The sequence below is a fragment of the Scomber scombrus genome, chromosome 11 (genome assembly GCF_963691925.1).
Source record: "Scomber scombrus chromosome 11, fScoSco1.1, whole genome shotgun sequence".
Classification (NCBI taxonomy): Eukaryota; Metazoa; Chordata; class Actinopteri; order Scombriformes; family Scombridae; genus Scomber; species Scomber scombrus.
In genome coordinates, this window is record NC_084980.1 from 401,390 (window position 1) to 426,802 (window position 25,413).

At 39.3% G+C, this 25,413-nt stretch overlaps 2 protein-coding genes across 3 annotated transcripts in view; both read right to left on the minus strand.

Moving 5' to 3' along the window:
• The window catches only part of LOC133990351 (leukocyte cell-derived chemotaxin-2-like), a 337,858-nt gene that overhangs the window by 120,396 nt on the left and 192,049 nt on the right, over window positions 1-25,413 (minus strand). The gene's annotated exons all lie outside the window — the stretch shown is intronic.
• Window positions 1-25,413, minus strand: part of LOC133990347 (tissue factor-like) — a 78,290-nt gene that overhangs the window by 1,689 nt on the left and 51,188 nt on the right. For both annotated transcript variants that reach the window (XM_062428632.1, XM_062428631.1), the window contains exons 4-5: window positions 20,725-20,831; window positions 19,612-19,790 (exon numbers count right to left, since the gene is read on the minus strand). In XM_062428632.1, coding sequence (XP_062284616.1) covers window positions 19,612-19,790; window positions 20,725-20,831 — 286 coding nt within the window. The remainder of the gene's footprint in view (window positions 1-19,611; window positions 19,791-20,724; window positions 20,832-25,413) is intronic.

Sequence of the window (25,413 nt, forward strand, 5' to 3'; positions counted from 1 at the left end):
TTTAAAATAAATTTGATCTACATCGATACATCGATTTAATGACCCACGAGCATTGATGCAAATTACCCTGGCACGTCTGTGCCCGCCTGAGCGAACAAACAAAATGCCATGGCAACGGACAGAAAAAAAGTCAGTGAAAGTTTTCTTGAGCAGCTTTTTTCCACAAAAACTAAAAACCATAACTGTAAAAGAGCGACAAGTTTCATGTCTGCAGTCGGATTAGAGAGACAGTCTATCATTGGATGCTTCAGACATCACGTTACTGTAAACACACAGAAACACTGAAATGTGCCGCTCGTCTTTTGTCGTAAGAGAAGCATAAATCCTGCTTTAATGTATTAGAATAGTGACTTAATGTTATTTCAGTTTTCTTTTATAAGATGTGAAAAAACTGTGTGGTAGATGCACACATCCACAGCTCCCAATGCAAGTAGATCCCAGTCTACCTGCATTAGGAGCTGCAGTGTGCAGACTTTTTGTCTTGCTTTTACAGATTTAGTTTTTTGGTCCAGCTCCTGCTTTCAGACTGTGGATGTGTGTGTCTACCACTCAATGTTTTTTTTTATAGGATGTGAACATTTTAAAGCTCTATATGAAAATGTGGCACTTTATGGTGAACAGTAGGTATATTTTTTATTGAAAAAGAATTGTTTTCTTTTTAAATGTCTGGTTGATCTCAGAAATAAAAATGTCAAATGATATTTTAGTAGATTTTTGTGATTTGATATGAATGGAAGTAATTGTGTTACATCAGCTATCGGAGCCATCAGATATCGTCTCATATCGATCGCTGCCTCTTGAATCGAATCGAAATCGTATCGTGACAGACTTTGTGATATCGGCAAACATCGAATCGTTGTTCATTGAATCGATATAATATCGTATCGTGAAGAAACTTGTGATTTACACCCCTAGTTGTAAGGTACAGTTAATTTGCAAGAGGTTATCATAGTCTTTTAATGCATTCTCTGGTCCCCCTCAGGGTTCACTTATTTAGGCATCCACATTACCCCTTCTCTACCTGGTCTGTATAAGGCCAATTTTGTTCCGCTTATTAGCCATATTAAACAAGATCTCACTGGTTGGTCCAGTCTCCTGCTCATTTCTGGACAGAATACACTTATTTAAAATGAACATTCTACCACATTTACTTTACCCCTTCCAAATGATCCCTATATTTATGACACGTACATCCTTGTCAGAGTTAAATAGTGCTCTAATAGCCTTTCTGTTGCGAAATAGGGGATCAAGACTGAAACTAGCCCGCCTGCAACTTCCACTACAGAGGGGCGGTCCTAACATTAAATTGGGTTAACTCAGCTGTTAAAGGAGACTTTTTCTTACAAAACACTCTCAAAGTCTGGAGCCTAACAAGAAAATGGGAGGGCCTGGACAATATTACATCCCCACACCCTAACCCTAACACTGTTATATCTGAATCCAGATTTCCCTCCTGGTCTTGAGCAGAACCGCTTCGGCGTGTGGCATGACAAGGGCATTAGGACTCTAGGAGACATGGTGGTAAATGGATCAGTTTTCAGTTTTCAGCTTTGATCAGTTGAAAAGTAGATATGAAATTCCAGCCACCCAATTTTTGAGGTATTTTCAGTTACACAGTTATGCTGCATCTACCCTTAAATGGTCACAATATGGATACACATCTTCTCCGTTAGAAGACATATTACTTGACAATACTGATCCTACCAAACTAGTTACACAAATCTATGCAGCACTCTGTAAGATAATGAAAGAAAACACAACCAACATTAAATCAGATTGGGAAAAGGACCTTGGTGCTGAAATAAAAAATGAGGAGTGTGACGACTTGTGGCTTCATTTGTCTGTTTTGTCACTACTAATAAGGCCAGAGAACTACTATCACAGTTTTGCAATAAGTGTAAGATCGAGGAAGGTTCATATGCCCACTGTCTATTAGACTGCATTCACATTCACAAATGTTGGGAAGATGTACTTAAAGAAACCAATAACATCATGGGACAGACACTGAACATCTCTCCTTTTTTTTGGTCAGTTTTTTATTCGTTTTGAAGCATTTTCTTACATACATCGGATTCACGCCAATATACACTGACAAGCGTATCTCATATCCACATAGATAACAAAACAGGAATAATACAAAACAAAAACAGAAACCAAAAGGCAGCCCATGAACCCCTGCAGCACCCCATCCCCAATACACACGCTTACAATAGTTTAAGTTTCATTTACACCCCTCTCCAGTGTTCACTTATATTCTGTATGCTTTCTACACGTTTGTGTCCATACTGTAGTCAAAATATAACCATGCTTGGCTGGTTTTACTTGAATTACCCTGCACCCTTCCTATCACGAGTTCAAAAGCGGCTATCTCCGACATGAGCTTGAGCCACTCTGCAACTTCTGGACTGTGTGGACTCTTCCACTTGCGTAAAATAATTCTGGCTGCCACCATGAAGCCTGTTATCATCACTCCAGCTTCTGCTTTAGCCAAGCCTGGAGGCAATTGAGATCTGTCCCCTAATAGGCATAAGTGAGGATTCTGGCAAGGGCTGCCTGATCCAGCTTTCAAACTTTCGCAACACCGCCTTCCAAAAAGGCAATACTAAAGGACAATCGCATAGGGCATGTAGAAATGTGCCCACTTCCTTGTTACACTTTCAGCATTTGTTATCTTTGGTTAAACCCATTTTATACAACTTATTAGGAGTACAATAATACCTATGAACAATTTTATAGTGTATGCATTTATTTCTAGCATCTCTGGTTATCCCTCCAACATTTGAAATGACATACTGCCAGATGTCCTCACCAATATTCATAGATCTTTCTGCCATATTATTCTCAAGCCATCACACAGCTTAGTCTCCATGTTAGATATCTTCTTATAAAACATTGAGGCAGATTGTAGGGCCTGTGGAGCATTAAGAAATTCTTGCAACACATTTTCGTTCTCCTCCTCCCTCCTCAATCCAAAACCAGCTCCCACAGTGCTCCTTAGCTGTAAATATCTCCAAAAGTCACCTCTATCAGTTAGATTAAACTGTTCCTTAAAGTCCGCAAATGACATAAATAATTGTTTTATATAGATCTTGAATTACTTTTATGTCTTTGGCCAACCATGATTGCCAATGAATACCTTTTTCCCAATACATACTGAGGGGTTATTCCATATTGAGGAATATCTTTGTTTGTATTGTGAAATTCCCAGTAGTTTATGAGCTCTTGGCCATGCCCACAGAGAGTGGCGTAAGATTAAGTTTCTTTCTACTATTTCTGTATTTTTTTGGGACATTAAATCCCTAACATTAAATGGGTATGCCAGTCCCTCTTCTACCTTAACCCACCAAGAATTAGATGTACAGGTGCTCCAGTGCTTTACTAATTTATGAATTTCAAATGCAATGCTGTAGAGTTCCACATTTGAAAGTGCTAATCCACAACAATCTCGTAAGGCCCATAATTTCTTAAATCTAATTCTGGGCTTTTTCCCATTCCATAGAAACTCTGTGATTAACTTGTTATACTGCTTGAAGATTCCATCCGGAATTGTTACTGGAATCATCATAGATATATAATTGAATTGTGGAGTCACTACCATCTTAATTATATTAATTTTCCCCCACAGAGTTAGAATAATCAGCTTCCATTTGTCCAAATTCAACTTCATTTTCTTATTTAAAGGGAACATGTTAATAGCTATTGTATTCTCCAATTCTGGACACAGACTAATGCCTAAATATTTCATTCCAGTTTGGACCCACCTAAACTGAAATGTGCTTAGTACGGATTGATTGCATTCTTTGGATATTGGCATGCATTCACAGGGGCGGGTCCAGAGAATCTTCTGGTGGGGGGTACAGGGGGTAACAACGATTAATCTGGGAGGGCCGCCCAAAAGTAACAAAAATGAAGGCTACCACTGATTGCCCACTTCAATATTTATAATTATATTGTACAGTTACACACTGTTTATGTTTTCATCTTGCTTTTCTTGACCACATTAAATCTGCTGGGTGTACTCTTACCAAGTGGTAACACACAGAACACTAGGATGTTTGCTGTACAGAGTTAGTCAGAAGTTAGTGCTTCTAGCTCTGTACAGTGAACATAGCAGTGTTTTGTGTAGTAATCAGTTTTAAGCACCACTTAAATTCTTACAATGTAACAACAAAATCCTATAATAATAAAAAATAAATTAAATAAAAATGTAAAATATAACTTTAAAAACAAATAGAATAAAAACCTCAGTGTTCTGTGTAGTTATCAGTTTTAATAAGACTAAGCACAATCATCACAATGAAATTTAGAACAGTAACAACAGTATCTTAACATCAGTAGTGCTCAGCTTTGTACAGTAAACAGTGTAGCAAAAGTAGGATGAACTGGGAGGTTCCTGTTGCTGCTGGAGCTGACCAGGGTCAGTCCTCTCCCTTTGTGCATCTGAAAGTATTGATTGACACAGTCAACACTTCATTAATTCTATTTTTAATTGAACATACATGATTTAATTTAATTTAAAAAAAAAAAATAATATATAGCATGAATTGCAGATATTTAACAAATACACAACTTTAAGTGCATAGTGCCAGTTTGATACTGTGATTAAAAAGGAGGTATTAAAAGGAGGTATTTAAATTCCTTCATTCACTGAATAACTGTAAAATTGTGCAATATACCACATTACACATTTTAAAGCTTTTCCCTAATACCTGCATTTTCACCTGGAGGTCCATGAGTGCTGGTCTGGCCCTGGAAATGTTGGTCTGTTTTAGCTGACTGGCTGCATTCAGCTTGACTCTGACTCTCACACTCCTGCTGGTCACCTGCACTTTCCCTGCTAATTTTCCTCTCAGTGAAGAAATTGGAGATATCTCCTTGCCTCCGTTTCATACTGTAGTCTACATTGAAAAAGTGTCCACAAACACAATGAAAAGCAACATGTTATTTGCACTGTACCAACATCACAGTAGCAACAATGATATGATACTCTGTTGTTGACTGTTAATTCATGTCGCAAAATGCAAAACACACGACAGATGCTAACGTTACTGAAATAGTGGAGATATTTTTATGTTTATCCAGATGGAGAGCTAACTAAAGTAAAATACACCTGCAGTGGTGTTTAAGAACAGATTTCCATGCAAATTGAACCAAATTAGGCCCAAATGGAACAGAGGTTGGCAAAACATTGTTGTGACTGTCTTAAAGAACCTGTAGTGTTCTTTTCTTACCTTAACTCGGCGCACCTAGGAGCATCACGTTGCAAAAAAAAGTCTGTGACTGGTGAACTTACATGAGTTCATTAGCGAAGCCGCGGAGCCACTTCCTTTGTATTTTTTTCAAAATAAACGTTCTTAACACAGTGTAGTCACACAAGGTTTCAGCTTTGCATCCGTTTTAATGTTGGTAAAGAGCTTTACACAATGATTGACATTACCACGAGTCAATGACCATTGGGGGGGCACACGGGGTGGCCAATCCGATTGCGGGGGGGCGGGTGCCCCCCCCGTGCCACAATGGAAGCCCCGCATCTGTGCATTCAGACTTCTGCCAATTTATTTTATAGCCCGACAGCTTTGAAAAGGATTCTATAGTGGCTAGAATATGTGGAATTGACTGGAGGGGGTCTTCAATAACCAATAAAATGTCATCGGCGTAAAGAAACATTTTGTGTTCCTCCTTGCCATAAGAAATCCCCTTAATATTGTGCTCGCCCCTTATTGCAGCGGCTAAGGGTTCCAGAAATAATGTGAAAAGGAGTGGGCTGAGAGGATCTCATTGTTTAGTCCCACGTTTTAAGCCAAAGAAAGGTGATATCATGCCATTTGTCATCACTGCTGCCCTTGGTCAGAATAAATCACATTCACCCACTTAATAAATGCATCTCCACATCCAAATTTCTGCAGAGTGTGATGGAGAAAACCCCATTCCACTCTTATCAAATGCCTTTTGGGCATCTAAAGATATGGCAGCTACTAGCGTATTAGCATTGTTCTTAATCTGCATGAGGTGTAGCAGACGCCTAACATTATCTGTGGATGACCTGCCTTTTATAAAACCTACTTGATCATTGTGTATTATATGTGGTAGTATTTTCTCTAGCCTGGTAGACAGGACTTTTGTTAGGATCTTGCAATCCACGTTAATAAGACTGACTGGCCTAAAACTCCCTGGATCAGTAGGGTCCTTATCTTTCTTAAGAATTAGAGATATTAAAGCTTCATTAAAGGTATATGGTAGTTTCCCAACAGAAAATGCTTCCTTATACATCTCTGTTAAGATAGGTGCCAGAATGTCAATATATTTTTTATAGTATTCTTTTTTTTTCCACTTTAATTTTTATTGAGAATTTTTCCTTTACAAAGGTGCAGCAACTCAATCAAAATAATATTAAAACAAGTTAAAAAAAAAAAAACATTAAAAAAACACATGGGAGTCACTTTCAAAGCAATCTGTCCATATTCCATTTTCTTTTCCTCAATCAAGTTTTTTGTTTTGTCGTTGTTCAGTCATAAATATTGTCCATCTCATCCATTTCTCTTTGAACTGAGCTTCCTGTAGCCTTAATCGGTGTATAATTTTTTCCATTGTGTAGATTTCCTCTACCAGGTGAGTCCATTGTTCTTGTGTAGGGATGTCTTCCCTTCCCCATTTCTTCGTGATAGCTTTCTTAGCTGCTGTTAGTAATATTTTTACCATGTATCTGTCCTTCGTTCTTATATTTTCTTCACATAGGTTACACAAATACAATACCATACAAGACATTGAAATCTTATATCCAAGTATTTTCAACAATGCATTGTGTAACATTTTCCAGAACCGTCTGATTTTATCACATTTCCAGAAAATGTGCGAGTGATCCACATTCATTATTCCACAGTCTCTCCAACAAGGCATATTTTTGTTCAACTGTTTACTCTTGATTTTGGGTGAAATAAAAAAACGTATCAGATTTTTCCAGGAGAACTCCCTCCAGATCTGTGAATTAGTGGATGTGTGGTGTATTTTCCACATGTTTAGCCACTCTTCATCTGTGATTTTTATCTTAAATTCTGATTCCAATCTTTCTTTTATGTATTTAGTTGAGTGTTTATTTGATATTAATTTTTTATATAACCCGGAAACAATTCTAACTTTGTTTTCTTTGTATGTATTGATTATGAGTTGGATCACACCATTCACTTCTCTGGAGGGGTCCATCCTGATCTCTTTCAGAAAGTAATCTCTAAGTTGTAGGTACCTATAGAATTCCTGTTTATCCAAATCAAATTTTTCTTTTATATTTTGGAAACTCTCCAGCTGCCCGTTCTTCACACACCACGCTGTGATTCCCTTGGTTGTCCACTGCTTAAACCCTTTATCATATCTAGCTGGTTTGAATTTGCTATCATATGCTACCCATTTTAATGAATTAGCGTCTTTTTGGATCTTATATTTTTTTATTATGCTGAACTTTAATTTTAGTGTGAACATCGTTATTGGGTTTATTTGGTTTTTAATCACCTTGTATGTGTTTTCATCTCCTATAATACTCTGTACTGGGTATTCACCAAGCTGTGTTTCCAACTCTTTCCACTTTGCAGTGTAATCTGCTGGGCTGCATGGAAGTATGCTTTCAAATTGGGAAGTCCCATCCCACCTTCTTCTTTTGGCAGCTGGAGAGTCTCCAATCTTATTCTAGGTCTTTTTCCACCCCAAACAAACCTTGAAATTATTCTATTCCAGCTCATAAACTGAGACTGTGGGACCTCTACTGGTAGGGATTGGAACAGGTACAAAAGCCTTGGTAAAACATTCATCCGGATTATCTGAATTCGTGAGCTGAGATCTAGTGTTAGTGTAGACCATCTTTCAATATCTTTTTGTATTTCCTGATTTATCTTACCATAGTTTGATTCATATAATTTAGATAATTCTTTTGTGATTGTGACCCCCAAATATTCAATTCCCTTAAGTTTCCAATTAAGTTTAAATCATTCTTGGATCTCTTTTGGTGGACTATAGTTAAGCGCTAATATTTGTGTCTTTGCGACATTTATTTTATATCCTGATAAGTGTCCAAATGCTTCCAAAAGTTTCATCAATGCAGGTAATGATTCATTTGGGTGTTCGAGGTAGTTTATGACGTCATCTGCGAAAAGTCCTATTTTTTGTTCTACGTCATTTACCACCACTCCTTTGATCTCTTGTTCCTGTCTTATAGCCTACGCAAGCGGCTCTATAAAAAGGGCAAATAGAGTGGGTGATAGACAGCATCCTTGCCTCGTTGATCTCTGTAATTTAATTTTGTCTGTCAGGCTCCCATTGACTTTAATTCTTGCAGTTGGTTGTTGATAGAGTGTCTTTATGCACTGTATTGATTTATTACTAAAGCCAAATCTCTCTAACACTTTATATAGAAATTTCCAATTAACACAATCGAAAGCTTTCTCTGCGTCAATACTTACTAATACAGTGCTCTTTTTGTCTTTTCTTATTGTTAAATAGAGTGGGTTATGGTCTGACACATCTGCGCCCCCTATCCTGCACTCTCGTACCATATGGTTATCTTCTACATTCATGAAAAAGTAATCTATCCTTGAATGGACTTTATGTGCTGCAGAGTAATGCGTGAAGTCTTTTTCTAGGGGGTGTAGATTCCTCCAAACATCAATCATCCCCATCTCCTCCAAGGATATGTTTATGAATCTTGTCAAATGCATTTTATTCTTTTTGAGACTAGTTGTATCTATTTTTTGGTCTCTAATAACATTTAGGTCTCCCCCACAGACCAAAATACCTCCTGTTTCTGCTATGATGTCATCAAATAGACATTTAAAAAAGGATTTTTCACTTTCTGGAGGTGCATATATGTTTACTAGTGTTACTAGTTCATTCTCTACTCTTTCTTTTATTATAACGTATCTTCCTTCCTTATCCCTGCATTCCTTCTCAAGGTCAAACTTAGTTGTATTTGGTATCAGTATCACTACTGCTCTTCTACATCCTCCTTTAAATGAACTATGGTATAAGTTCCTGTAGCCATATTTTTTAAGTTTATTATGTTCTGATTGTGACAGGTGGGTCTCCTGAAGAAAAATTATTTGTGCTTTTTCTTTTTTAAGTTTTGTCATGACCTTTTGTCTTTTAATTGGACTATTTAGACCATTTACATTCAACGACATTATTTTGATATGATTAGTCATCAGTTTGTTTTGCTATTAATTTGTAAGTATACTCCCAAACATTTCTGAACAAAACACTCATGAACAGTAAATATAACAACATGAACCAAAACAATTGTGACTTCAGACAATGGGGTGAACTGTGCCCCGAGTCCCCGTTGGTGGGTGAAGGGGAAATCCTCATCTCTCATGGGGGCCCCTTCCTAGACTTGATTAGTTCCTAATTGAACTCAATAAGGTCTAGATGTGTCCAACTATAGAAAAGAAAACTAAACATCTCCTGGTCGGATATGAATATTATCAGTGTTGAAGTCTATGTTTTACTGCTACCTTTCTCCAGTGCATGTTCATGTTTTCCTGTGGTATTCCTGTAGCTTCTCTCTGGCACGGTGCGCTGCTTCAAGTGTCGTATCCTTTCCTCTGACCCGCTGCCATTCCGGTGTTACTCGTGTCTTCTCCCTCACCGCCGGTGTGCTGTCATCGCCCGGTGGGTCTGTGATGAATCCCCTCTCTCTCATAGCCCGTGCGGCTTCCACGGCGCTGTCGTATGTTTTCACTACGTTGCTCCAGTGTATCCGTATTCTAGTCAGCGGCGTCTGGAAACGTATTTGTTTTTCTTTGAGCACCTTTTTAATGCCCACATATGACCTCCGTTTCTGGACGACTTCAGCAGGATAATCGTGATCAAAAAAGATCTGCTTATTTCCTACTATTTTTTTCTTCCATGCCGTCTGCAGGATCATTTCTTTTGTCTCAAACTTGAGAAAGTTGACTATAATGGACCTGGGTGGTGCATTCGGGCTTGGTTTCTGTGCCAGAGCGCGGTGTGCTCTCTGGATGTGGAACTCTTCAGGTAGCTGTAGCTCTGTTTTTAGCAGCTGGTCTACGTACTTGCTAGTGGAGTTCTCCTCCGTCTCCTCTGGAACGCCGAAAATACGGATATTGTTCCTTCTTGACCTCCCCTCGAGGTCGGTTACCTTTTCCTGCATCTTGCGTGTCTGCTCCTGCATTTCCATCATCACTTCTCCCGCGTCTATTTTCCACTCTTCCAGCTCTGCTATGCGCTCCTGGGCCTCGGCCATAGTCGCCTTCTGTGTCTGTAGCTCGTTTATATTATCTGTTAGCTTGCTCTCGATTTCTTGTTGAAGAGTGGTGATTTCTTCTTTCATTTCTTTTTTCAACTCGTCTTTTAGCGTGTTCAGTTCGTGTCGTATCTCTTGTTTAAGGTCTTTCATATCTTTGCTAATTGTAGCCAGCCCTTTCAGAGGTCGTCTCGGGTAGCTTCTCAGTTTCGGGTAGTTTCTCAGCTTTTTCTTGCTTCTGGTTAGTTTTTCCTGTCCTTCGGTTACCTTTCCCACCCATAATATACCTTTCAGTCGTCGAGTTAAACCTTATGGTGGGTTTTTTTATGTCCGACTTGGGAGAGTAGTTGACTACACGTCTGCTCACTCGGCCATCTTCCCGGAAGTCTTTTATAGTATTCTGATGGAAAACCATCCAAGCCAGGAGATTTTCCAGCTCTCATAGATACTATAGCCCTTTTAACCTCTTCAACTGATATTTGATGGTCTAGTGATTCTCTCTGGTCATCTGATATCTCAGGCAGTTTAATTTTGGAGAAAAAAGCATCATATTCACTCCTCTCTGGGTTAACCTCAGACTCATACATTTGTTTGTAAAAATCAGCAAACACTTTGTTAATCTCTCTTGTGCTCGTCTTCAATTCTCCATCACCACTTTTGACAGCTGGACTCTCTTTGGTGTAACTGTCTGGCTAATAATTTACCATATTTTTCCCCCACTCTCATAGAAATTGCCTTTTAGTCTAAATAGGGCATACTCTGCCTTTTTATCATATATTTCATTCAGCTGAAATTTCAGTTCACATATCTGTTTCAGCAGAGGGTGGCTATGTGTCTTACCGCTAAATTCCACCGGGTCCGGATCCGCTCCGGAACGGCTGCGCTGCATTCCGGCTCCGTCCTCCGCCGTCCGTCAACACCCACCGCCTCCGTCTGTGTTGCGTCTCTGCCCGGCTCCGGCAGGCAGCAGGAGGGTTGAGGACCCACGACATCTCGCGAATTCACGGATAATTGCGCGATATAGCGGGACGTACTTTCTATATAGATAACCACAAAACCAACACATCCATTCGGAGGAGTAGTAGGGGTGGCCTGAAAACCGTGACTTCAGGTCTGGCTCCGCCCGTTATGATACGTTTTTAAGGTATAGTGCTGTGAAATATGATCCGCCGTGAACACAGTGTATTTTATTTTGAAACCGGACGTTTTTTATTTTGTATTTGTGCTTGACTTCCTGTCCAGCACGATCTGCTCTGTGCTGAATTGCTGCGCCGTGATCCGGCGGAGGCCTCCGGACTGCCGGAGCTGTTCCGCAACCATGACGGAGCCGTTCCGCAGCCGGTGGAAGTACACACATTGACTAGAATGGAAACTGATCGGATCCGCCGCCGTGCCGGAGCAGAGCCAGACCGGTTCCGGACCCGGTGGAATTTAGGGGTTATCCAAAGCATTCTCCAAGTCTTTAAGTTGAGACTCTAGCTTTTTTATTAATAGTTGTGTTTGCTCCTTTTTCTTCTTACTGGAGTATGCTATGAACCTTCGCCTAATATAAGCTTTAGCAGCTTCCCAGACGGTGCCTACTCTATCTGTTGTACCAGTATTCTCCAAGAAGAAATATTTAAGCTCTTCCTCTATTTGACTACTAAATACAGGGTCCTGGAGCAGAGATACATTCATCCTCACCTACTTCCCTTGCCGCCACCTTGTCCCAATACTAGGCCTAGATGCACTATTGCATGATCAAGTCTCTGCTAATCAAGAAATAGTCTATCCTACTATGTGATTTATGTTTATGAGAATAAAATCTATATTGTCTGTCTTTTGGATTAACCAGCCTCCATATATCAGTCAACCCTACATCCTCCATAAGCATGTCAATGGCTAATCTATCCTTAGGTATATTACTACAGAAAGTGGTTTTATCTAATGCTCTATCTAGTACTTGATTCAAATCTCCAGCTATAATTGTATACCCATTAATCGTATTCCCAATCACTTTGTTAATTATGAAAGAAACCCGGGTCCTCTACGTTTGGAGCATAGATATTGCATAGATTAATCTTAACCCTGTTAATCTTTGCTTCCACATATATTACTCTCCCCTCTTCATCCTTTTGCTCATTTAAAAGAAGAAAATTGAGCTATGACAGATCTGACCAACCCAGTCTCTTTTTAATTTAGCAGCCTCAGACTCAATCAAATGAGTCTCCTCTATACACGCAATGTGGACTTGTTGAGACTTAAGGTATGATAAACATTTATTTTTCTTAATGGGGTTTTGTTATCCATTAACATTCCAGGACACTATCCTTATGCAATTACTCATATTTTAAGATAAAGATGGATTTGGCATATGGCCATTCTCCACACATGTTCAAGGCTAGACCCATAGGCCAAAAGGTTATTCACAGAATGCAGGTGATTAACACAAAACAGAAGAAAATAAAAGGGGGGTGCTGCCCAGCTGCCATACAAATGCAATAACATGTAATAAACTACACAAAGAACATCTTTAGAACAAGGAAAACCAAAAATAATCCCATACCCGACCCCTCCAACCCCTCTCTCTTCTTTGAGAGACCCTCCACAAAAACGGTCCATGAGGCACACTGAATTGGTCAACATCAGAACCTCACCCTACCCGTCAAAGCATTCATTTCTTAAAAGCAAAAGAAACATGCACTTCATAAACCCCTATTTAACTAGGCCTATCTGTTTACTGATTTGATCAAGAAATAAGGAATATCCATGGCCGTAGTAGCCTAAAACATTTAACTCACTGTCCTTGGCAGAATATCCATTTGTCGAAGAAAAAAGAACAAAAAAAGAGAGAGAAACAAATGGGCCTGAAGGACAAGAAAAAAAGGGGAAACGGGTAGCCTCTCCTAGCGTCACTGTCCACTGTTAATTCCCGCTTTCCTGCAAATAAACTCACATCCCTGGTCAGTCCCCATCTGTAGCTGTTGGCTCCTGCTCATCCAACCTGCCCCGTGAATTCCACTCCTCTGAGTTTTCGTTGAGAAAAACCATGGCCTCTCTGTTGTCGGTGAACTTCATCCTTTTCCCTCGCCATGTAAAGCGCAGCTCCGCTGGATATGCTAGTGTGAAGCGCACGTCGAGTTCCTGTAGCCGGCCCCGCACCTCCTTAAACTTTCTTCTCTTCTCTGCCGTCTCTCTCGTCATGTCTGGGAAGAATGACAGCTTGCAACCTTTCCAAATGACTTCTTCTTATTCCTGTACTTCTGCATTGCAGCCGCCAGCACCTTTTCCTGCTCCAGGAAACTCAGAAAACGAATTATGATTGGTCTTGGTGGTTGATTTTCTCCCGGTATTGGAGCAGGGGCACGATGTACTCGTTGTAGCTGTGACCCATCAAGTTCGACCCCCAGAGCTTCGGAAATAAAGGTCTTGATACATACTGACGGGCAGTTTTATCCACTTGTATGTGGAGGTCCTGATTTTCATCCTCCAGCTGAGAGATTCGGCTTTCTGCTTTCTGTTCGTAGACCAACATTGGCGCTCTTAATTTCCAAAATATCGGCTTGCAATTTTGTCAGGAGCTTCCCAACTCTTCCCATCTCTTCCATGGCTTTCTGCAAGGACTGTTGCATAGATGTTAGCGCATTGTCACTCTCTCCTTTGCTAGCCCCCGCATTGGCCGTTAGCTTGCCAGTAGCCCTTTCAGTATTTATCTTAGACGACGCCATAATGCTCAACTTCCGGTCAATTATATGTTAAAACCGTGTTATTATGACTTTAAGACAAAAAGTATGCTCACAGATAGTTAGCGAATTTCGGGTAGTTTTGGTGGGTATATGGGTGAGCTCCCACCATGCGACCATCTTGCTCTGTGATCTCACGTGACTCCCATCTCTCCCTTTTTTGTATTCTTGGTAAGAACATCCTCCAGATATTGCTTTTAATCAGCTAAAACTTCTTAAGATCCTGCTCTTCTGTGCTAGAAGATGTATTTTATTAAAGTGGGTGTCAGAGGAACCCCCTAGCATTGCACAGTGGATAAGCAGTGTAATGGAATTCATGTCCCTCGAAGCCCTTAGCTTTTATTTGAGAGAGGAACCGTTTCAGTTTCATAAAGTATGGGGTCCATTAAGAACTTCCTATGGGCCTGATTGTCTGCGTACAATAACAGGAGAGCTGTATAGGTTGGCTTGGGGAGAACAGATCTTTGGTGTGTAATTTTATGTGTGTGCATTCCTGATTTGTATTGTATAATGAACGATTGTACCTTCATGTGGAACTGTCATACTCTGTAAATCTGTCAATGTTCAATAAAAGAAAGAAAGGAGATTTCATGGCAAACCGCAACAAACCTCTGACCATCACAGCCCTTGGAGGGCAAGCTGCTCGCAACTCTGACAAAAGCTGTCACGTGGCTACCCACGATGTACAGTAGTGAAGAACATTGATACTTTTAGCTTTAGCTAGAGCTTAGTGACATGCAGTCTACCTGCAAAAGTGAGAAGATGAACAATTGTCACTGGACAATATAGGTTAGCTGGGGTCACAGTTGACTTTGTTATCATAAAAACTTGACCTGCGCATGCGCAAGATGGAGACATTCAGTGCTTCAAGCACCGACTCTGGCCGTCAGGAAGGATGAAATATAAATCATGTTTACTTTAAACACAGTTTAAACACAAATTATGCACTTTAATATTATGATTAATGAATTAAAATGTGCCATACACTCTTCCTTGCCTCATTGTCAGCCATGCTTTCTGAAAAAAGGGTGTGGCTCAACTGCAGCCCACTTTAGACTACGTTGAACACTGTGATTGACTTGTACATCCAATTAAATAAGTTGACATTAACCATAGGTGCAGACATCCTAGAAAAGTTACATCCATTGGAATGGTTGGGGGATTTGAATGGGCTACACCTTCAATCAATCCTATAAGTAAACCAAAGTTCTGCTAAGCTTTATAGATTTTCAAAGCATAATTATAATAATTAAAATGTTTAATTAGGGAATTAGGACCCAAGCCACGGAAAATGCGAGGCCAGGGTCCTAGCAATTTCAGTACCCAAGCATGAAAGTGCCATTATTGTTATTATTAGGGCCCGAGCACTGACAAGTCAGTGAGGGACCTATTGCTTTTGCCAAAATTATTATTATTATTATTATTAGGGCCCGAGCGGCGACTGCAAGCCGCCTGGCGAAAGCCCTATTGAATTTCTTTCCTGCCCCAACGTGCAAGTGACCCCAAAGTGCAAGTGACCCCAAAGTAATCAAGTAATCAAGTAATCATGTGGTATGGAAGACCCCCGGGGAAAAATGTTATATTGAAATTGTAATGTTTATTATTAGGGCCCGAGCGGCGACTGCAAGTCTCCTGGCGAAAGCCCTATTGAAATTCGTTCATGCCCCAACGTGCAAGTGACCCCAAAGTAATCAAGTAATCAAGTAATCATGTGGTATGGAAGACCCCCGGGGAAAAATGCTAAATTGAAATTGTAATGTTTATTATTATTATTATTATTCTTCCGACATTTCGTGCCCCAATTTCGCCCCTTTCCCAAATGCGAAAATGCTTATACTTTTGCACGGACGTCCGGCCTCATCCGAAATTCGATATTTTTGGGTGGTCGCACATGGTCGACGCAGAATGGCGGAATAGCGCCCCCTACAAAGTCCAAAAATGCCCATAGGGAATTTTGCTAACTTTGTCCTATGCTCACAAAATTCGGTACACATATGTATTATACCCACATATGCAAAAAAGCCTCTTGACCTCATGACCTCAACCCAACAGGAAGTCGGCCATTTTGGTTTTGATTTTTCCCGCCTAAAATTAACTCCTCCCACAGCGTTCGCCCGATCAAGTTCAAATTAGGTACGCAACATATCCAGACCTAGCTGAGCTTATGTTGTGCTCTGCGCATCCGTCGGTCAAAGGGTGTGTCTTCCAGGGCTCAACTAACTTTGGCGTGCTCGCCATGTACATACGAGTGGCTCTCACGCCCACATACTTCATCCAATCAGCTTCAAACTTGCTGGACATGATGATGGCTCCGCCCTGAACGTCCCGATATATTAACTTCCCACGTAACTCATAGCGCCCCCTGGTGGTAACAGGAAGTTAACTAAGATTCATTAAAATTACATACTTTGCCCCATCAACTTCATTCAGAACCAGTTGGTGAAGCTACATTATGAAGACTGTGAAGCTAAGTAATGGCATCCGAGTGGCGACGCGGCGACCATCAATTCCTCGCCATGAAAATACGTTTGGCTTTTTGATGGCTTTATTGAACTCGTATCATCATGAAAATTGGTACACAGGTCCAGGGTGCCGACCTCAACCTCTCCATTCGCTCATGGGCTTTCTCACTCGTGTCGCCCCCTAGTGGAAACAGGAAGTGCCATATTTTACATCATCATTGTGCGATTTCCACAAAACTTCACATGTGTAATCACTGTCCCACCCTGAACGCAACCGCTTGTGTTTTGTTACACTCTACTGCCCCCTGGTGGATGAACCATCAACCTCTCATAACTCCTTCATGCTTTGTCCAATTCACTCCAAACTTCACATGACTGATGAGTGGCCACCCTGAACACACCAGACCATATGTGTAACTACCTGTGACTGCCCCCTACTGGATGAACGAAACATTGCATTTTTGGCCTCCTTCCAGGTTTTTTCTCACTTTCTGCTTCACGCCACAGCCCCGCCATGCCTCAGGCCCCGCGGTGGCATGGGTGAGCGAGGGCCCGCCATCGCCGCTTGCGGCTTTAATTATTATTATTATTTTTCACGTTCTTATGCTGCGTAATGAATCGCATTTTTGGCGGCTTGAACATACATGAAATTCTGCACACACGTCACAGCTGGTGAAAATGTATTTAATTCGACGTGATTGGACGCAATCGTGGTAAGGGGACTCGCTAGCGCCCCCAAACGTCGGGTCATGTGACCTCTCGGATCTGCATGAAATTGCAATATGTCATAGCTGTCTTGGGGAAATTCATTTTGTGGAATTTTTTTACCAAACAGGAAGTCGACCACGCTGCGTGGCGTGCACCGATTTTCATATTTCCAACGCCGTTTTGAGGACATTATGATGTTCACAGAATCATGAAACCTGCCACGTAGGTTTCAAATCATGAGCTCTTTCATCTGATACCACATTTGCCCAACATTTTGCCCCAACAGCTCAGTAGCGCCCCCTAATGCCTTTTCCCACTTAGTATGTACTGACAAACTCTAAAACTCACCAAATTGGACACACTCGTCGAGGCTCACCAATAGTGTTTTTTGGTATAAGCGCAACCTTTTCAGAGCCAAGATGACTCTACCATCTAGAACATTAAAAGTTGAAGCCCCGCCTTCTACATGCACGTACATGAACGAAAATTTAGGATTCATATATATCATGACCAGACGCACAAAAAAGCCTCTTGGACCCATACCCTAAGTCCAACAGGAAGTCGGCCATGTTGGATCACAGGTGCATTTTCTCTGCCATTTTCCCCATTTCCAGGCCTCGAACTTTAACAACCTCCTCCTACAGTTTTGACTCCAGAGACTTCAGATTGGAACTGTATCATCCTCAGACCTTGATGATGTAAACTTGACAACAGATTTTACCTACGTTATACCAGGTGGGCGTGGCAGTCGTTTGTTTGTATAAACAAACAACTCCTTATAACTCCTCCATACATTGTCGGATGTTAATACATGCAGTGCGTGAAATGTCACGCCTGGTGAAGCCATTTCAATTTCAACATCATCGGCCGTGGATGTGGCAAGAGGTCTCCATAGCGCCCCCTAACAGCAGGTCATGTGACCACAAACTTTGTCTGATCTCCAGGAAATTTACAGGACTCATAGCACTCATGGGTAAACCCCCAAATTAATTTTTTCAACATTTTCGCTCTAACAGGAAGTCGGTTATTGTGCGTTTCCTGCGTCACCTTTCCGTTTTTCCCACATAGTTTAGAGGACTTTCCCGTCTTAACAGAATCACCAAATTGCCCACATAGGTTCAAACTCAGGAGCACTTTAATTTGAGACCATAACTGCCCTTGGGCTTGGCACAACAGCTCAATAGCGCCCCCTAATGCCTTTATCCATTTTGTACATTTTCACAAACTCCTACACTCACCAAATTGTACACATACGTCAACAGTCACACATATTGACTACTGACAAAGTTTGGGATTTTTAAGTGCAAAGATGACTCCACAGCGCCCCCTGGAAGATTTCAAAGTTTAAGCCCTTTGAGCCTTCCACATTGACATAGAGAAATGAAATCGACAAGGCCTATGTATTATGTCCAGACCCACAAAAAAGCCACTTGGAACCATACCCTAAGTCCAACAGGAAGTCGGCCATCCAGGCAAAAATGTTCAATCTGGATGATTTTTATTATTATTATTATAGTTTTACGCCTTTTTGACAGCCTAAACATGCCCCAAAACTCACCAAAACTTGCAATCATGTCCGATCCGGCAAAAAATTTGATATTTTAAGGATCGCGGAAATGGCCGATGCAAAATGGATTAATAGCGCCCCCTAGAAAATTTAAAAAATCAAGCCCCTCGACTCAGATTGACGTATACAAACAAAATTCGGTAAACACATGTATCGTGTCCAGACGCACAAAAGAGCCTCTTGGACCCATTTCCTAAGTCCAACAGGAAGTCGGCCATCCAAGCAAAAATGCTCAATCTTGCTGATTTTTTGGCCCTTCACCCACATTCCTTTGTGCTGAGAAGTCACCCACACTCATTTGTGGTCTTAGTTTGCCATCTAGTGGAGACGTTAACCCCATCACACAATGTTCACTTAAAGGCACAGGAGCAAAGACATCTACATGTCACTTTTCACAGCCCTGCGACTGCCGCACGCGCCGACGTGCACGTACAGCGTTACAGTTGGGGGGGTAAACTGGGGGGTGCGAGGGCCCTTCGAAACTGCTTGCAGTTTTAATTATTATTATAATTATTATTATTATTATCATAATTATCATTGTTATTATAGTACGCCATTGCATTTTTGAGGAGCTCAAATTGTTTGAATAGTTTTGCACTTTTAGTTTTTGGGATTCAAACATTCCTCTCCATTGATTTTCCATTTTCCATTTTAATTTAAAAGAAAATATATAAAAACACTATGAAAGAAAGAAGAAACATAAATGTTCTTAAACATTTGTTGATGTTGGAATGTGTCGGTGAAAGTATGGATGAGTAAAAATAAATAGAAAAATGCAGTTTCTGCAGAAACTGCATTTTCATAAAAATGTCTGATTAACAATAGTATGCTTTTAATAATTTTTCCTTGAAACTTTAATGTGGATAATAGACTTGTATGTCATGGTGACTGTTGGCAGTGGAGTACCTTTCTTGTGCTTCCAGACTTGTAGTAGCTGATCTTGTACTTGAGGTCATCTTTGAGAATATCTCTGATTGTGAGTTGCCTCCCTTGTTTATGGATACTGGTCACAGGATCACTGATCATCACAGTCACATTGCTCTCCTCTACAACCTCCACACTGAACTTGACTGCACTGATCTTACCTGACAGAGAAGAAAACACAGTGGAGTTCAAACTACGTGGCAAGATTATTATTTATAAAAACTGAAAGTGTTTTATTCATAAAGCTGAAAGATGTGAGTTGGTTTTTAGTGGCACCATTAAACAGATTGTGGTGCTGTGTGGGTATATCCCAAACTGCTTTTAAATGGATTTCCTCATGTTGTAATTGTGGTACATGATTTTGGACGCACATCATTCATAAAATTGCATCTCTTCCACAAAGATGCAGATGATACTCAGTTGTACCTCTATGTTATGCCCGCCAACTATTAGATGCCTTTTAGACTATATCTAAAAATGTCCCTTATGACGCATTAATACATTTTTGGGGCATTTGTGGGCAGCAGGCCATCTTGTAAACACATATAACATACTGTCATTTTATGAAGTAATTATGACAAATATTTTAGCATACTATTGTCTTATTGCGTAGTGACATTAGCATCCATCTGGAGTTGTGTTTCTGGCCACCAGACAAATGTAAGTCATCTTCTAACTCTGGTTTAGTCTTCATCAACTCCTGAGAAAGATATATGTCTTATTGTAACTGTTAAATGCTCCATCATGTTCACCAGCTGCAGTTTAATGTTGGGTAAGTAGTGTACAACGTTATGTGCTTAATAAAAAATGTTTTTAAATAAATTTAAAAAACTGAAAAAAACTAAAAATGCTATGTAGGGCAGAGGTGAACTATGTAAATAACTATGTGGATTCATCACTATATAGGCAACAGTTTTCACATTACACGTGGTCATTTGATCATGTTTTAATAGAAAAATATTAATTAATTATGAATTAATTTAAAACTTAATACTACTAGGGCAGAAATCTGGGTTATTGGCAAAAATCTTTGTTATGGGGTCTCTATATCAATCAATTTGTGTGTGTGTGTGTGTGTATGTGTGTGTTACCTACTCTCTTCATAAGGGTTGATGTGTGGGGAATAAGTGTGAGGGGACTCGTCTTGGTAATCGTCATAGTCCATGGTAGCAGCTTCTGTTTTGATGTCAGCAGAGTACAGCCTGTCAAAATAGGAATACATCAATATGGATTGGAGAGCAAGCAATATGATACACATATACTTTTTAAAGACGTTAGAGTCATTGGTATAAAATGAGGACAAAAAATTAAATCAAAGTTCTTTGGTCAAAATGGAAATCAGACAGTGTGTTTTGTGTGAACGCCATTCATGAGAGTCCATTTTGTTGTGGTTTCTTCCTGTTGTTTTGCACTTTCCCAGACCACCAAGCCAAACCAGTCAGCCTACTGAAACTAAAAATATTTATAAAGACAATAAATGGATAATGGATAAAATATTGAAGTGCTCCAAATATTTTTTTCTGATGTTTGAGCATGATAATACCATTAATGATTATACATCACAGAGAAACTAAAGTCAATTGCCCATATTCTATAAGACCTTACAAATAAAATTTCATGGTCATTCCAGATGTCTTAATATTGAACAAAAGATAATCAACTGTGCCATAACAGGAAGTGTAAATGAGGCAAAGCAAGGTAAAAACAAGTTTTGGGAGAATGAACCTCCTCTATGACACAGGGATTAATTACACAAATACCAAATCCAGCATTCACTTTGACTGTTATCAGCCTATTGAATAGGTGTTACCATAACACATCTGTGCCAAATGTATGTTCTACTGGGGACCTAAGTCTTTCAGTGAACCGATGCTGGTGGAGCCCAGTAGGTGCAGATTAGGCCTGTTATCAGGTATGTGCTGTCATGTGACTGTCAAGATTCTCTGTAAAAACAAACACAACATCTGTCATTCCTTTTATTCTCAGTTGAAATTGCAAAATGTTATTTTTTAGTCTTGCCATTAAAATGGATTTTGATAATTACTTTGCAAACCGAAAGAAGTGCAACTATGGTGGTAGGTTAATTTAGTGATATGAGGAGTAAAGTTCACACAGGCACTTTGGGCAGCTGAGGCAGAGTCCTGCACGGTTTTGTAAACCCGCCCATACCCACTGTGCTTAAAACCACACCCAACCCGTTATCAGAAAAGCATCACAAATTATATTCACTTAAAATCAGTCTACTGGTAGGGATACAAAAAAAACCTCTACTATTCTCTTTCGCAACTCCATTTCAACGACAACAGGGTAAGTGGATGTGATTTTTTAAATGAAAGCAAGAGTTCTTGCAATTGATTTACTGATCACTGTTTCCCAACCTGATTTAAATTGATCTAAACTACTGTCCTGTTTGAAAACATTTAGTTATGTAACGTAAATAATCTCAAACAATTATACACCTGCAGCACAAATACGTAAACTTTGTGACTTTAACTGCGAGAACAATATTATAAATTACAAAGACTTATTCAATTTTTATGCTATGAATTACTTACCAGCTACTAAACAAGTAAGGTGGACCTTATTACCATTGGGCCTGTTTAATCAAATTGACATAATTAAAATGAACATTTTACCACAATTATCTTTTCTCTTTCAGTACCTATAGAAATATCCTCAAAACTATTTACTGAGTCAATGAGAATGTTTTCTGGATAAACGGAAAAAATTTGATTTAAACCAACTGGACCCTTCAGACATTACTAGGTGTGTGGTGGCTGCTTCAGTTGGTTAGTAATTTTGGTTACTCTTTCTTTACAGACATTTTCATATAAATACATATATATATATTATATATATTTATATATTATATATATATAATATATATATATATATTTATATATTATATATATATATATTCATATATTACACTTTATTTCATTAGACAGGTTTTTGTTTTGTAATTTGGGTGCACACAATTTAGTTAACGGTCTTCTTGCTGTGAGTAATTACTTTCTTGGTTCTCCTGAGCTCCTGGCAAAGGGCCGGAAAGGGAGCCTCCTATGGACTGTCTGTGGGAAGTGGGAAGCACCCATCTTGAAGATGGGGAACAGGGGAAGGCTGGAAAAACACCAGAGCCTAAAGTTTTGTTTGCTTTGTTAATGGACTATTTATTTTGAAATATTATTTAATTTCTTGGTGAGTTAACTTAGTTAGTTAGTTAGTTTAGTTTATTATAGATTATGTGATGGTTTAATTGTTAGTCAGTGTCCCCCTTTCGTGTCTGTGTTGGACTAGTCCACTTGTGTTTGTGTGTATATAACCCCTTAGTTAGGTTAGTTTTGATTGTGTTGCCTTACGTTGAAGCCTTAGTTTCATTCTTGTTTATTTGACCTCAGGTTTTTGGGTCCAGTTTTGTTCTTTCTCTAGTTGTTTGATAAGTACTTTTGTAACCTTTTTGGATTTTTGGTATACTTTAATTAAAAATGTTTATTGCTTGGACAAGGTGACAGAAATCAATATTCACTGCAAAAAGACAACCTAAATTGCTGGACAAAAATACCCTTAGATATTTGGGTTGGTGAATGTTACAAATTGAAATTGGAAAGATTGTAAACCTGCCCAGATGGATCGGAGATATAAACATTTGTCCTATAAAGGTATCACAACATACTGTCTCATCTCTGATAAAGGGGGATAGCATAGTTTAAAAAAAAAAAAAAAAAAAAAAAAAAAACATTACTTAGAAAAACAAGACTTCTTCAGATACCTTCAGGTTAGAGCCCACTTTAATAGTAAAATAAACAACAGAGTACAAACAAAGTATATAACATAGATCTGATTAATATCTTGATCGATGCATATAATTCTAAGCTCAACAGAAAACTGATTGCTGGAATTTATTCATGTTTAGTGAATAATGGGATTTCTACACTTTATTTACTTTACTTCAATCTTAATGGGAGAAAAGTTACCATCTCAGAAGAGGATTGGCTGAATATTTGTAAAACCCAACTGAACACTTCAAGTTCAGGTCATTGGAGGTAATTTACATGGATTCATCACCCCGAAAATAAAACAACTTCAGAATGGTCAGCCAAGATTAGGACAATGCTGGAGGGAATGTGGAAATACCCTGGCAGATCACTTCCACATCTTCTGGGACTGCCCAACTATCCAACGTTACTGGCTGGAATATGGAGCCATGACGCAAGAAATAAAAGAAAAAACTTTGAAACTTTGTTTGAAAGCGTACAAAAGATTTGAAACTTTGAAACTAAGTTTTGAAGGTGTATATAGTGTTTTGATAGACTGAAAAAAATTCAAATCTCTGAAAACATTATTTTGTATTTGAATTTTCATTTCAAATCTCTGCAACTTTTCTTTTTTTTTTTCTTTTCATTCTTCACAACTACAGCACTGTTTTTACAGTGTTTCCACCACACATTTTCAGAGTTTCAAATGTGGCACTGTTCTCCCACAGTATAATTTTGTTATCCAATTTTGAAACCTTATAAATGGTGAGTTTCAGATCTGCTTTTCAGAGTTTCAAATCTTTTTTTTTTCAGAGTTTCAGATCTGTTTTTCAGAGTTTCAGATCTGTTTTTCAGAGTTTCAAATCTTTTTTGCAGAGTTAAATTTTTTTTTCTCCAGAGTTACAGATCTATTTTTTCAGTTTCAGATTTTGTTTCAGTTTCAGATCTGTTTTTTCAGAGTTTCATATATTTTTTTCAGTTTCATTTCTGTTTTTCAGAGTTTTAGATCTTTTTTTTACAGAGTTTCAGATCTTTTTTTCAGTTTCTAATCTTTTCAGAGTTTTTTTTTTCAGATCACCATTTACAAGGTTTCAAAACTGGATAACAAAATTAGATAAGATAACAAATTTGAAACTCTGAAAATGTGTGGTTTAAACACTGTAAAAACAGCTAACTTAATCACTGAACGTATGTATGGACACATTTTCCAGTTATTGGAGGAAATGGACAACTCTCTTTGATGCAGTGGCTCCTCAACATGATAACTTGTAATTAATAGAGATGTATGAATGTATGTATAGATATGGCTGTACATAAGAATGTACGTAATGTAATGTGTATGTATACATGTATGTGCCTAGATAGATATGTATGTATGTATGTATGTATGTATGTATGTATATATATATTTATAGTATAAGAGGAAATGTTTTTTTTGTGAACAACTTTTTTTATTGAACCACTGCAGGAGAGATATACAGTTGCATCCATACAATTGTTATAAACACCCCCCCCCCCCCCCCCCCCTCCCAGCAAGAGATTGGATCGCATGTAATGGCGGTGTAATACCCGGCCCCAAAAGGCCTGAACAGAGGGACATTCCCACATCATGTGTCTGTAACATCCTATTGTGTTAGGTTGGCACATACTACAGTTTGGACTTGGTATCAGTTTCATGCGAAACCTAGTGACAGATGTATAATAAAGTCTGTGACATACGAAGCCCCTGGAGGTAAGAGAGTGTATCCAGTCTATCAGAGGGTGTATGGGAAGCCTCGCCCCCAGTGGCACACCATGTGCTTTAAGTGCTGATCTTATTTGCAAATAAAAAAAGAAGGAAGAGTCCTGTAGGTCAAAGCGGTCCTTCAGATCCTGATAACTAAGCATGCCCTTGCAATCATACAAGTCCACAACAACATTAATACCTTTCAAAGACCATGGTTTAAAGTCCAGTGGCTTGTTTCCAATCAGTACATTCATGTTGTGCCACAAGGGGGCATCATTGTGCCACTTCAAGTTCTCCTTCAAG